Raw genomic sequence first — 15,788 nt, forward strand, 5'->3', positions numbered from 1 at the left:
CAAAGTCAGAACAAACACTTTATTCAATACAGTGAATATATACAATGTGAGATCAGGTCACTCCTCTTCTGGTGTTGGTAAAACGTCTTCGCTCTTGAACCAAAGAGCTTCACTGGTGTGACTGGCGATGATCGCTCGCTCGATGAAAGGTCCTGAGGAAGAGGAGGAGGAGGAGGAGGAGAAGAGGAAGAAGTGTGTCATCATTAGGAGATTGTGTTAATGTAGTTGGAAATGGAGGCGTGAGGTCAAAAGGAAATTTCTAAAACGCTTTTCATTACAGCTGAAAAACACTTTGAAAGATGCTGCGGCGAGATACGAAAATCAGACTGAAATGAAAACAAAACAAGAAGTCAGGCTTTGGTGATGTCAGGTTTTGCAGTAATAATACTTTTAAATTCAGATAACAGGTTTTCTTTCTTTCTCTTCACAATTAGCACAGAAGTTAAAGATTATTCTCATTATTAATTCATCATTAGTGACAACTATCGTTCAGATTAATCTAAGAAAAATATAGAGAAAAATGACTTTATAATTTCCCACATTCCAACGTGACGTCTTCAGCTGTCTGACCAACAATCCAAAAGTCATGTGTAGTTTCTTTTTTTTTTGCATTTTTATGGTTTAGTTCTAGTAAATAATAACATACATTTTGGCTTTTCTTTGTAGTAATCTTATTTTGTGTTTTATATTGCTTGTTTTAGAGCTGTACATTTTTATTCTGCATTTTTCGTTCTGTGTTATCTGTCTGTAACTTGTTGCTGCGTGTCTCGGCCAGGACACTTGAAAAAGAGATTTTTAATTTCAAGAGGTGTTTATAAAGGTTAAATAAATACATAAATAAATGAATAAATAAATAAATAAATAAAGTCCAGTTATATTCAGTTTGGTATTGTTTGCAACCAAAAAAACAAAACAAAACATTGAATCCTCAGAACTAAAAACTTCCCAAACTTCTCAACTGAAAAATGTTAATTGCTGTTTAAGTAAATAAAATGACCATACATTTCGTTACTACAAAATTAGGTCAAGAAATATATGCACCAACAATACGTAGTTAAGACTGAAGAAGAATCTGACTCTGAACATCGCGGACACACTCTGGTCAGTTCTTACAAATCACATCTAAAGAACAAATCAGTACTTTGTAATAAAGAACTTATGGACTGGTTCACCAACAGGTTAAAGTCCCTCAGACACAGAAACATGTTTTTTCCTTCACTTGGATGATTTCAGAGTTTGAGACTAGAAGGCTGTTTTCACATTTATCTGCTGAAGGAGGAAGTTTCTCTGAGCTCAGCATGGCTGTATGAAGACACCTTGAACATTAATATCTGCAGAAACATTTCTGATTTTTTCAATGAGAGAGAAGGGCTACATGTAATTTTAAGGATTTTTTTTAATGACTGACTAAACTCTTTGATGGAAAACCAAATAAATATCTGAAGGACAGTCTTTTTTTTTCATCTTGAAACATATCGGAGGGGGATCTTTACACATTTATACTCAAGAAATTAGAGAAAAAATAATTTCTTTCCAGTTTTTCTGTCGTGGCATTCAGAGAGAGAGACCTTCAACCAACTGCTCTTATCGTGCTATTATCTCCTGGTAAACCTGTCGACACCAGTTCTTATAAAAAAATATGTTATGACAAGTTATTTAAAACATAAAACAGCCAGCGTCTCCCTGGATAACAGAGCTGAGAATAAAAAAAGGAGCGTGAAGACTTCTAATACATATCAGACTGAGGATCAGTTTGCATGAGATTATGTTAAACAGCTGCCTTCAATCTGTCTCACCCACACACCCTGCATCTCGCTTTTATTTCAAAACACGCTTAAATTCCCTGCAGTCTTTTATTTCTCCCACGTATTTACTTTTAACTTACTTATAAATAGTTGTTTCAGCATTGTTTTCCCTGTTGTCTCAGATCCCCTGCATTCAGGTCTTTATTTATCAGCATATGGTTGTGCTTTTTGTCATGAATAATTCCCATAAGCCCCTTGGGGATTTCCTTTCCCCTTCACCCACACGTTGCATTGCTGTGCTCTTTTCTCTGTTTTAAGCATCTCTCTGTGCAGTTTCCTCTTGTTTCTGCCCACGCTGCAGCCATTAGCTTCTGTCCAAATGACTCTTTAACAGGCATTAATGGAAATAAAGAAAAAAACCTCAGGTATTTAAATTAACAGTAAGTATTCACATCTTCTGATCCTTGACTATGAGGTGCAGAGGAAATTAAATTCTGCCCAGAGCCCTCGTGCACCTCTTGTCGGGGAGTTGAACTGCTGCATAATGTTTGCTGGCGCCAACTCAAAGAGGACTCTTCGCTGACAGTTCAGAAAAGCCCAAGTGGCTCGACTTGTCGCACCGCCTTCAATGCTCGGCGATGAAAATTACAGAGCTGGAACGAGTCACTGAATGAGACGCTTCACTCAGCTACTGTAGCGCAGAGGACGCTCTCTGCAGCCGGGAGGGTTCAGCAGAGCATTAACATTTCCAGGGTGAGCTGTGAAGAGTCCCCCTGGGATCATCTGGAATAAAAGTGCAAGTTTACTGTGAGCACTTTAAACAGAAGCTGTGCGTGCAGTCACAGACCTGCTGCTGCTGCTCCGAAATGGAAAAAGTTTTCTTTTAAGTTACCTTTGATTTGTTTGATAACTCACATGACATCAAAAACCTCAATCTTTTAATGGTAGGAAGAGGCCATGAGCCAAGAAACAACTCATTAGTTTTCGGTTTAGACGCAAAGAAAACACTGGGAGATCATTTTTCAGCTCATCAACTGCTGCACTTACTTGAAAAAAGGCTTCTCATGACACCTGTGTAACTAGAGTCAGATCTGTCACTCTAAGATCTCTAAGTGCTTTCTCATTTTAGGTTTTTAATTTTTCTTTATATTTAGGATCTTAAAATCCAATTAAAAGTGACCCGGGCATGTAGACACAAATTATGATTTGCAAGCAGCTCTTCCATTTAGCAGAAGTTTACATAAGGACAGTGTTTGTTGCTGTTGTTTATGGTGCACAATTAAAAAGCTCGACTAACACTAACACTGTGTTCCTGTGCGTTTCACTTTGTGCTTATTCAAAGGGCAGGTCTCTCTGCATTCTTTTCTGTGTTTTTCAAATGGTACTCCCACTCAGCCGTTAGCAAAGAGGAGTCATGTAGGTTACAGCTCAGATGGCCTCTCCTCCCGCGCTAATTAGAGGCAATGGTAGACCAACAACTCCTTGTGTTTTGCAAAGTAAAAGTACTGTTTCTGTCGAATGAGTCTGGTGGCTGTGGACGGGGCAGCTGCAAATCGTATTTTAGCCTCATTAAAAACAGACCACATTAAAAAAAATCAATACAAGTTTAAGTGTATGCTATATTTGGATTGATTTTACCACTTAATGTTGCCATCAGATACTCTTTCCTGTTGGGGAATGAAGCTGCTACATCACCCTCTACAAAGCCACCAGACTCTTTGAACAGACACAGTAATTTTATCTCACAGCACACGGGAGTTGGTACTTGCAACTTTACTTTGTCAAATCAACGTTTTCTCAGTGATCAGAAAAACTGTCGGCCAAACAAAAAGGCAGGCAATAGAATAGACTTAAAACAAAACTTTCTTCTTCTTTTTGTTTTTTGGAAACCTTTGTGACACGTCCTCCCTAACATGACATCTTCAGTTGGCCTATTGCTCTCTCTCTTTCTCTCTCCTCTCCCTACTTGATGCATTTTTCTGTCTCGGCCTCGCTCAGTCGATTCCCTTGCTCTGTGAGTAATTCAAAAACTGAATTCAAAAATATATTTTTCAGACAATAAAACTATAATAAATAAAAGACAATGATATAAACAATAAAAATAACAGACCTAACTGAAAATTTTTCTTTGTTTTGGGACATTAGAACATGAACGTGTCCTGAAAATAACACGTGAAATCAGTAGGTCACTTCTCAACCGCGCTACTCAGTTGATCAACTTGATCAACTTTGCTCCTGAAAAGCTGTTTGACTCAGAAAGTAGTGATGTTACCACCACACTTGTAGAGACACTACTGCCCATCACTAGACCTTACTGGTCAACCACTGCCTTAATCATTTAGTTTATTTGTGTTTTTGTGTGACTTCCAAAACCACATTAATGTGGCGTCCACAGCAGAGCAAAATTTTAATTTTAAGATTTGAATGCATAATGAACACTACCAGGAAGCTAGAGAATAGAGCTGGGCATTGTATCTACATCAATATTGTGATATGAGACTAGATATATAACATTTTGGATATCGTAATATTGTTAAGTGCTGTATTTTCCTGGTTTTAAAGGCTGCATTACAGTTAAGTGACGGCTTTTTCTGAACTTTTTTTAGCTGTGTATCATTTACCTTTAACCACTTAATCATCATATCCACATTACTGATGATTATTTACAAAAGAAAAACTCATTGTGTAAATATTTTGTAAAAGCACCAATAGGGTGGTACTGCTTTTGTGGTTACCGTCATACCGCAGTACTCCGGCTACAGAACGGGGTCCGGCGGCCTGCCTGCCTCACGCACCTACCTCACTACATGATAGAGGTGGCCTGGCCAACTGCCCCAAATCCAGGCCCGTGGGAGAAGAGGGCCCGGGATCCAACGGCCCTCCCTCTTCCCACTAACGTTTATACATACTATTTAACATTTAATACACAATAATAGATGGATTAGCAACTGATTTACTTCTGACGATAAATAGTTTCCATCCTAGACTTATATGGCTTTTTAAATTGTTTTATTTAAGGTGTAAAAAAAAAAAGAGAGAAGACGATACCGCGATATCATACCGTCACCGCATCCCCCCAAAATAATACCATGATATTGATTTTTGGCCATACCGCCCAGCCCTAAGCACCAATAATAAACCCAACGATACAGTATCATTGCATTATCGACATCAAGGTATTTGCTCAATAAAAATCCTGATATTTGATTTTCTCCATATCGCTCAGTCCTACTACAGAATGATATCAAAACCTCAAAAAACAAAACAAAAAAAGAAAATGACGGTGCCACCCTTTAAGCAGAAAAACCAGGACTGATATTTTCAAAGGTGTCACTGTGAGATAAAGAACCACAGACATTGTTTAGTCCAAATCTGGGAGCTGTTTGATTTAAAACTTTGGTGAAACAAACCTGTTTTTCCAATATGACTCGGGTCCAAGCACGTTAACTTGAGGCAAACTGAACGAGGAGGTTTTATACAAATGGTTTTACATTTCCTGTGTGGTCACAACACAATCTGTGCCCCAACAGGAAGAATTTCAGAGCAAGAAACCCATTATTCAGAGGCCGGCTGAAGAGACAAATGTGTGAGTGGCAACACCGTGCTCAAGAGAGACATCCAAGATAGATGGGAAAGTAAAGACTTCTTGATATGAGACGTTTCAGGTCACAAAGGGACGTTGGTTTTAAAGCGTCCTCCATCAGCGTTTCTGAAAGCTCTGCAGTTTACTTCAGCTCTGTTAATGACATTTTATTTAGCAGGCTCAGAATCAATTATATTGTAGATCATTTAAGCCTCTCCCTCTAATGAGGGTCCATTAGCTGATGATTACACTCAGCGTCTTATTATCGAACAGAAAGTGAAGCAAATGTACAGAAGATCACAAATGAATTAACTCCAACGTCCCGAAAATACAGTCAGTTTATAGCAGCACTGAGACGAGTCCCGGCTGCCTCATCGGGGTCAATCTGGGGTCATTTTCATTCAGTGTTTAAGGGGCTGTAACTATGTTCTTTCTCTCCAAGTTTTCTTTGACTATTTGTGTCTTTTATATTTTTGCTGACTGTCTTTGAATGCATGCTTTACAGCTATGGAGCCATTAGTTTCCATTCAGTCCTGTGCATTATGAAAATCAATTAGCAGAGTTGTGTGATCCATCACAGTGAACAAAGTTCACATTATTTGTGTGTTACATCAGTGTTGAGTGGCAGGGCAGTCCAATAAAGATTTATTTGAAACCGTATAATAATAACAATGTGATTCTGGTGGGAATTTAATGCAAACTTTAGCAAGCAAGCAAAATGTGGATGAAAACGTGAGTTGTTTTTCAATAAAATGGTTTAATTTTCCACCTCTGGATCCACCTAAGAACATAAAAGCTGACTGGACTACTCGCTCTCATTTCTGGGGTAAAAAAATTCAGAACACTTGATTTAGAAAATGCATCAATAAGCCTGGAAAAGTCATAACGCCTGGCTGGCATGTTGTCTCCCTGCTGTCTCCATCACTCTGACTGAGGAGCTGTAATCTGAACCAGGGAAACTAAAACCAGCCAGCAGATAAAAACTGGCACATTTTGAAGGCTTTTTCCCTCCAACAACCATTGTGGCGAATAAAAATCAATCAGCAACGTGTTATTTTATCTCGAAGAGCTGTCAAAACAGTTAGAGGGAGTTTATCAGTTGCTGCTGACAGAAGAAGAGCAGCCACAAAGTCACGTGTGTTTGTGTTGTGATTTATTGGCTGGGGTTGGTGAACGTACCCATTTTAGCTGGTCGGTGGGAGCAAACATCAATCAGGATAGTTTGCAGGTTGGCGTAGATGTGTTCTTTGGGCATGTCGAGCTGTGAAGAGGAGAGAAAATAAATAATATGACCACTGCAACCAAACAAAATGCATTTTACCTAACATAGATATTTTGTTTTCCTGGTCTTGTCTCACCTTTATGTTTTTTGTTTCTAAAATCTGCTGCTGTAGGCCTGTCACAATAACTACTTTTGCTGCACGATGAATTGTCACAGAAATAATTGGGCTAAACAATATAACATGTCATTTTGAGACCATTTCATGCCACTGATATGATGACAAAACAATTGTGTAATAATGCAAGTACACCCTCTCAAAGAGCAATCAACTTTTGATTCTTAGGAATATTCAGACATTACAATTAGAATATGAAAAAAGTAAAAAATAATTTTTAGAAAGTTTAGCCAGTGTGCTGCCAGAATATATGTTTATATGTTAAATGATTTTTAAGACCTTTTCAAGATCATTTTTAATTAAATTTAAGACTAATTTTCTTTCGGACAAATCATCTTTTCTCTTTCAAGCGTTGCAGGTAAGTATGAAGTTAAGTAGTGTATATGGGGTCCCACACAGAGGTAGGTTTCATGAAGAAATATGGTTGTTAGAGTGAGTTAGGTTAATCTGTGTTTTGATCACAAGGTATGTCAGGTTTTTAAGATTTGTAACATCAGAAATGCAGACTTCACGCAGAGAAGCTCGACTTATTTTGATAAGAAGAAATTAAAGATGAGAAAAATAAACTAGAAAAAAATGTGTCTGGCAAATTCAAATTCAACAAGACAAGACAATTTAATATTTAATATTCTAATATTTATCAAATTAAATTTAAGACATTTTAAAGAACCTGCAGACACCCTGCATACAATAAATCCATAACACACTTATCATGACAGGCCTAGCCTTTAGATAAATACAACTACAGTCATGATGTGCTGCCTTTAACTCTTTGAAACCTGGAGTGATACCACTTTTCTTGTGCCGCTTTCAGACGCCTTTCTCAAGTTTGAACATTTGAACCCTGAGCAAATTGGTGTCTTTCAAAAACATGGGGAAAAAAGGCAATTAGCAACTTGGTAAGAAATGTTCCACAAAAAGCTCAGGAGAAAAATTTAATAACACGCAACAACTATATTTATAATTATCATTAATACATATTTAAAGTTATGTTACAGAATTATTATCAGTTTAAGTTCTTTTTTCCAGGTAATTTCCTTGTTTGTTTTTAACTTTTCTTGCTTTAAATTTTCTCCTTTTACTAATTTCTTGCTACTTTTTTGGGTCATTTCCTCCCTCTTTGCTCCTTGCCTTCTTCCCATGTCTTTGAAAGACACCAGGCAATTTGCTCAGGTTTCAAAGGGTTAAATTTAACTTGTGACGCTGTATTCTTAAGTATGACACAGGCAGAGTCTTCAACTGGTGTTTGTCCTGGGAACCTGACGGGCAACTTATGTTCCTTTTCAAAAATGGTGAATAATTTTGTGTTTTCCACGTCATACAAGATGGTACAACACGTATGAAAGCTCTGATCAGAAAAAGACTGAACCCCTCCCCAGCTGAAACTCCCTCGCTGATTTTTGCAATTTGAAACTACTTTATAATCTTTTGCAATTCAAACTGATCCTGGTGGGAACTCAAATGTAGAAGCAAAATTGTATTTCATGCCTAAATAAACCCAAACACTCCCCACAGTCTCTAAACTTTTTCCACTTTAACTTGTAAAATTTAAAATGTAAAACTGCCTCGTCCCCAGACACTGAAAGCCTCCTCTGAGCTGCTGTTGATGACAGAAAGACGTTCAACCTAACATCTCACTATCAGCTATAATAATCCCACTCAGCGCTCTGCAGCCATTTGTTGAGACGTACCGTTCCTATCTGGGTCCTGACGAAGCAGTTGCTCTCCACCATGTACTCGTGACCCATTTTAAACAACTCTAGCATCTTCGAAATCTGGACCCCGACTGTGCCTGAGTGTCAACAGAAAGAGAAAGAGAAAAGAATTGATTGTCTTCTTTATCTTATTAAAGCAGGTTTTGAATCCCAGGACTTTTTCACAAGTTAAAGCAAATTAACCTTTGATCTGCCAAAGACGCAGCTTACCTCTCCTGCTCTTTGGAAACTTCTTCCTCAGTTTGTTTTTCAGCGGTAGAATCTTGGGCAGTATTTCTGGCACTGCTATGTAGAAGTCTGCTGAGATCTCATCATCTAAGATCTGGAAGTGAATAAAATGTTATTGAATGAAACTTTAAAGACACCAGGAGGAGTCTTAAAGGAGTACTTCACCTACAAAATGACCATTTGTGTATCAATAATGCAGAAAACTTTGTTCTTCTCTCATGCCTTTTTGTAAAACGGTGAACATACTGACTTAAAACTGACTTGACAGTGAAGCCTGTCGATGCTCTCTTCAAAGCCACACTCCAGTACTAAGATTTTTTTTTTTTTTTTTTTTGCAAAAATGCATGTGTTTAGGAAGTACTGCGAAAACAACTGGATAAATGAGTCTTGAATTAAGGCTTGGATATACTTTTGCATTAGAAGAGCTGGAGTCACGCGGACGTACACGCGGTTCTATAGTTTATAGATGTTCAGAGTATAATTGATGGTTCGCTTCAGCCCCAGCTGTAAACAGGAGGACTGGGAGGTGAGCTTACCGACCTCCTACGGCCAACATCAGGTGAAAGTGAAACTAAACAGGCTGCATCCACATAGTGGTCAGCGCTGACCCTCGCAGATTTGTATGGATGATAAGATTTACACCACATGGACGTAAAGCTGACCACCGCGGTTATGTGGGTGCAGAAACATTTTCTTTTAAGATTATTTTTTAGGGCTTTTTTTTGCCTTTTATTACAGAACAGCTAGAAAGTGACAGGAAAGGTCTCTATAAAAAATATGTATTAGGGACCGTTTGTTATTTATGAGAAAAATGTGAGAAGCATGTTAGACATTTTTTCAAGCACTGAGAGGGGACGTATGTTTTTTATTTTGGCCTAGGAAAGGGACATACAACTTTAAATGATTGTACTTTGTATTTCTTTTACTGCTGATTACAGAACTTGCACCATTTATCAAAGAAAGAAACTATAAAAACAGAAATTATCATTGGATTTTCAGATTTATGGCTGTTCTTGAACACATCATGTGTGACAAATGTTTCCGTCAGAAATAAACATAATCAAATCTGAGCTTAAAATAGTGATATTTCATCAAAATCAATTCATTCTACGTCTCATCATCTCAAGCTTAAACCGTTAGCATGAACTAACCTGCAAAAAAACGATGCCTTTTTTCAACTTCAGAATCTCGTCTTCAACTTTTAACTGTTATTTTGACATCTAATAATTAATTTACGGTGGAGGGAGGGTCGTGCATTCACTGCCAGTCACTCAAAGAGAAATATCTGTAGCTTCAGCAAGGGTCAAAGAAAAAAAAACAAAAATTGATGTGACACCCCAGCAACCCCCGTAATGTGATGAATAAAGATCATTCCCTTAACGAAAGGGAACAGGAGTGGATCATATGGTAGAAACTGATATCACAACAGCTGTACTTTACCAATATTGATATGTATATCATATAAATAATCAAACTGATGTTTAATGCAGTGAGCTGTGCTCCACTGTTACACACTGCACCAGACAAAAGTCTAAAAATGTCTGAAAGAAAAACTTTAATGCCTCATTTTATTCGTTTTTATCTTTCCATTGCTTGATTTGGGAAATATGCTTTGTAACAAGATTTTAACTAATAAACTTGATCTGAACCTACAGTAAAATACACCTCAGTTAAACCGACTCACCGGCTGCATGAGCTCTACTCCTCCAGCCAACATTGCTCCGTTCTCCTGGGCAACCTTCACGAGATTAGCATCCTGCAGAGAAAACCAGAACAACGTCACCCATTTAAATCTGATGCGGGGTGTGTCAAAGTCTGGCAGACCCCACCAGTCCCATTCATTATGGTCGTTAACATGCAACATCTAAGTTACAACCCACAACCTGTGCTCCTCGACAGGAATATTAATCAAACGCCGCTTGTAGGATTCCGTGATCAAAACACCCGAGCCCATTCATTACAGACAAATAAAAAGCTGCTGCTGCACATCTGAATCATGTTCAGACAATATTAAAGCAATTCATCAACAGCAGGTAATCAATTGGCTATGAAATTAAGATTCAGCGAGGCTGAGGGGGTGAAAAATAAAAGTTTTTACCTCAGTAAATACTAAAACTTTGTTCATCTCTGTCTTGAAGGGGTGCGGTAAGGTCAACGTGCTGACAAAGGGGTCGACTTTTTTCTGTGAGGAGAAAAAAAAGATTCAATTATTAGAGTTTTAAAGCCTCGGCATGCTCCAGCAAATAAAAGGATTCAGGAGGAGAGATAAGAAGAAGGAGGGATGTCAATCAAAGAGAAAGCTCAGATAATCAAGTATTAAATCTCTTCCGTTGCCACTTTAATTTTTCATTTCTCTGGAGTGTTCTTAATTCATTATGCAAAGGAACACTGGTTCTGCATGGTTCTGCAGAGACAGACAGATGAGAGCGAGGCTGTGAGCAAGTCTGTCTCATGTGGGCTGTCTGGACAACACAGCAGCTCTGCAGCTCTGTGATATGGAAACAAACTCATGAGGTTTTTATTCCTCTGTGTCTCTCTGTTTTTCGCTGATTAACCAAAACTGCTCAGGTTGACTGATGCAGGAAATATCACTCAGACTGGTGGATTAATGGATATACACCAGTGAATTCAGAGGAGCCAAGAGCTGTTAAGATTGCAGAACTCACCAAGTCACTCCAGACAGCCAGCTTTGAGTGCAGACACGGTATAGCAATACAGATGTGACAATTTCGGTATATAACCCAACCGTTTAAGTTCTTTTTTGTCAAGTGCACAACAGTTACAGTGACGTAGTCTTTGGCAAGGAAAATAACAGATCTCAGACTCCCTTCAACTGTGCTCCTAAAGATACTTACACCAATCAGTCAAGACATTAAAACTACTGAAAGATGAAGTGAATAACATAGATCATCTTGTTACAGTGCAATCTTCTCTTTTGATAACCTTGGGTCCACTACCCAACACATGCCACACCATGCTCAAGAATGGTTCAAGAAACATGACACAGAAGTTAAGGTGTCGACCTGGCCTCCAAATTCTCAACATCGTAATCTGCTTGAGGATTTGTAGGATGTGCTGGTACTCCAGAAGGTACCCCAAATCCATAGTGGGTCTTCCTTGGATTGGACTTGGCTCTGACCTGTGAGAGATGGACACAGGGCCTCTGAGGGTGTCCTGTGGTGTCTGGCGCCAGGGTGCTGGCAGCAGATCATCTGAGCACTGTGGGTTGTGAGGTGGGGAACCATTCTGTCCCACAGATGTTCAGTCAGATTGGGATCAGAGGAACCTGGAGGCCAAGTCGACGCTTTGAGCTCTTGTCCTGTTCTTCGGGCCATTCCTGAGCAGTCCGGCTGTGGCTCAGAAGAAGAGCGGGTCGTCCACCAAACAGAAGATCTGCAGTTAGATCCTCGGCTCCTCCAGTCCGCATGTCGAAGTATCCTTGGGCAAGATACTGAACCCCAAATTGCTCCTGATAGCTGTTCCGTCGATGTGTGAGTGTATGAATGGTTACTGGGTAGCAAGTGGCACCATGTATGGCAGCCTCAGCACACCAGTGTATGAATGTGTGTGTGAAGGGGTGAATGTGGCGTAGTGTAAAAAACACTTTGAGTGGTAGGAAGACTAGAAGGTCCATTTACCATTTTTGCAGTATGGCGTGGCGCATTGTCCTCCTAGGGGGTTGCCATGAGGAGAGGTATCTGGTCGGCAACAGTGTTTGGGTGGGTGGTGTGTGTCAGGTGGCATCCACATGAATGCAAGGACCAAGAGTTTTCTAGTAGGAAATTGCATTGTGTCAAGCTGTTCACTGTTCACTCCACCTGTCAGTGGTTTTAATGGTGTGGCTGGTTGGTGTACGTATAAAATACATAAGAAAAATTATGTAAGTGCAACACAAACTAATTAAAATCTAAGACATAAAATAGCAGAGCAGCTGAAATATAGGAATCTACTGTATGTGTATAATAGTTCCATTTGGGTTTGCACAAAAACAAAACCCTTGGCATTATTAACTTCGGTGTGCATATGTAATAATTAAAACCTGAGCTGATGTTTCTGCTGTTTTCTTCACCCCATTTATATCAATAGGTGTTAAAATATTAGTGTAAATGAAACCTTTGAGGATTGAGATAACTGTATGCATCACCACAGCTTCTTGTTGGATGGTTGAATAGCTTATGAACCCCCAAACTTTTCCACAGTCAAAACTGTGAGAGCTGCTTCAGACAACTTCTGTAACTTTACTAAACCGACTATCCAACAAACTATTACACGTCACAATGTGATTGGTGAGCTGTGCAGAGATGAGACAAGAGCAGGAGTTTCTCTCTTTTCTCATTTGTTACTTGTTACTATTTCTGTCACTTGAGTGCTATGACTGCCTTCTGGGAGAGACTGTCTGAAAGTGTACGGTGTTATCACCATATTTTAACAATATGGCGTCCCCTCTGACAGCTGGCTGTTGTGGCTTTTCAGAACCGACATAAATACTTTGGATTTCTGACATAGTTGGACAACGCGTCGCAGAAACCACTTTGTCTCGCCACAACCCAGACATTAAGATGCTACATAACCTTTCAAGTCAGGCCAGGGGCCATTGCTGTACGTCCTCCCCTATTTCTCTCACCTCATTTTGTTCAGCGCTTCACTGTTTCCTGTCTGACAGAAGCGAAATTGCCCCCTAAAAACACTTTCACAGCAAAACAACTCTTCAAATCTCTTCATCCATTCACTCTGTCATTACCTTTTTTTCCAATTTCATGTCTAGCCTCAGATCGATGTAAACAGGCTGATTGTAGGGAGTGAAGTCCAACTTCTGAAAGTTCTTCAGCATGTCGATGGCGTCTCCTGCGTCATAGATCACCTGGGGGTAGAACCTCATAACATACACGTCGTCCACGGGCGCCCACGCTGTCTTGCCGAAAGGCTTATGTCTGTCTTTGTCATCGATGACCACCCTTGGCTTCTTCGCCTTCTCTGTGTCCTCCTTCTTTTGTGCCCTGACAAACAATGAGGGAGATGTTGAACAGAAAAGTATCAGGTCATCAAGCCTACCTCTGTCTGCTCTTGATTTTATAAGTCACTGCACATGGTGACATTTCTATCTACTAAGTGAACAACAAGCTTGTACTGGTAGGCAGCTCCATAATGTGCAAAGGTGGTTGCAGGGTGAAGCGGAATGGAAGATCTTGAAAGTTTGTTTTATTAAACTGAGGGTTTGTAAACTCACTTGACAGCTGCGAAAGTCCTGACGGGCAGATTCCTCTGTGCAGTCGGTGAGATGCCGGTGTAGGCAGGAGCACCGGCTCTCAACAGCTGCCTCTGACATCCTGCTAAAACTGGAAAAGAGAAAAAAAAGCAGTTGAGAAATGAAAACATACAGAGCTGGGTTACAGATGACATCCTCCATTTAACACACGCAGATGTTGTTCTCTCTTTATGTGACACACAACATGAAACTGTATACCAGAGATAGAGACGTTATCTGCAAAGTGTATGTGTCAGGGTTTATCTCTGCCAGACTAAAGCAGACTGCATCCAATGTTTGTGCTATTTGCATGAAGTTGGAATTATTCGATAATATTTGTCGGCGGAGGAATATCTGCCTGCGCCAATATCATTTCATCAACGTGTCAGCGAGCTAGCTGTTTTGCAAAACAAAATGTGCTTAGCAAATGTAAATACTTGTGTCAACTTGTCCACTGACACTAGTTAACATGTCACCAGTGCCTCTTTTAAGTTCACCATCAAAAGCACTTTTATAAATCCTGCTGTTAATTATAAGTAATAAATCTCAGGACGCCTGCAGGGATGTGTGCTGAGAAAATCTGCCTCATGTCGGCGAGGTCTGTTTGAGCTTCACAGACTGTGTGCAGGATGCAAAGCAATTCATTTAATCAGGTTTTAATTTGTTGAAGTGTTGTGGTTAGTCATGGGCACGCAGAGACCGATCCAAAACCATCGAGAATCAGAATCGAGGTAATTTACTGGTAGGTTTAATGTACAAGGAATCTACTTTGATGTATTGGTGCATAACAATAAGCATAATAAGGGAAAATAAAAATTGAGGCAAGTACTACAAGGCAAGAATGAGAAATATATAACAGCAAGACTATAATAAAATATCATAAAATACAATGAAAATGAAAAGACGTGCAAAACACAGTATGTATAATATATCTCTCTAACGTATACAGTATGTGCACAATTTAAGTGTAACCAACAGGAAGATACAGTTTTCTGTATTACTGCTCTTTGTTTTGTTTGTTTGTTTGTTTATTTCAACATACAGTTCAGCTCTTTTCGACACGGAGCAGGCTATAAAGCCCATAACATTGGACGTTGCCTGTTATTACATTTTCTGCACGAAACTGCGTTCAGAAATCTAACAATTTAACACACCCTCGCTTTTAAGTACAAATAAATATGCAAAATAACGTCACTTCAAACCTAGATTTACTCATTAATAGTAAGTCTTCGTTTCGGCATACATATAAACATCTAAGCAGCACTTTAAATTAACTGAATAACGACTTTTTGAAGTCATTACCACTTCTCGTCACCGCCTACTACTACGTGCAATGTCAAGGACGCTCTGAAATAAAACGGTTAACAGTATTTAATTAAAGCCCCCCTCGTTAATTATATTAACGCCGAATTCAATGTAGAACTCCAATAATTCAGATATGATCTTAAGTGATGTGTCTCCATGTAAGGAAATCGTCGATACGCAAGGGAACAGTAAAATTAACACACTTTTGGTAGCTGTATTCGTTAACAAGGATGGCTAGCTAACGGAGTAACACGTAAGCTAACAGACTATAATGACTGTTAACTGAGACGAGGAGCCAAAGCGGAACCCTGAAATAAATAACATGTACTTCTCTTATTAAATACATGACGCGAATGTTTACTGTCACTTAGAATAAAGTAAATTACACATAAACATCTGACCTTTCCACACACTCCGCGTGCAGGTTGCCATGTCTGGGAATGACGCTGTTCCGTGTGGAAACAGCGGTACGTGCTAAACAGTTCCGCCTGGAGAGTACAAACCAAACCTCCATGCAAAAACTGCCAATCTATGATTATCTTCACTACTGGTAAATGCTAAATGCTTAAG

General features: G+C 39.3%; 1 protein-coding gene across 1 annotated transcript; it reads right to left on the minus strand.

Annotated features, from left to right (window-relative positions):
• Positions 1-15,696, minus strand: mrpl1 (mitochondrial ribosomal protein L1). The gene is made up of 9 exons (XM_049577669.1): positions 15,620-15,696; positions 13,896-14,004; positions 13,410-13,665; positions 10,767-10,850; positions 10,353-10,424; positions 8,651-8,762; positions 8,417-8,517; positions 6,508-6,589; positions 1-152 (listed from the first exon to the last, which is right to left on the minus strand). Exons 1-9 carry the CDS (start codon positions 15,648-15,650, stop codon positions 58-60), a joined length of 942 nt encoding a protein of 313 aa, XP_049433626.1. The 5' UTR covers positions 15,651-15,696; the 3' UTR covers positions 1-57.
• Positions 15,697-15,788: the final 92 nt, after the last annotated feature.

Source organism: Epinephelus fuscoguttatus, linkage group LG6 (genome assembly GCF_011397635.1).
Source record: "Epinephelus fuscoguttatus linkage group LG6, E.fuscoguttatus.final_Chr_v1".
NCBI classification, from domain to species: Eukaryota; Metazoa; Chordata; class Actinopteri; order Perciformes; family Serranidae; genus Epinephelus; species Epinephelus fuscoguttatus.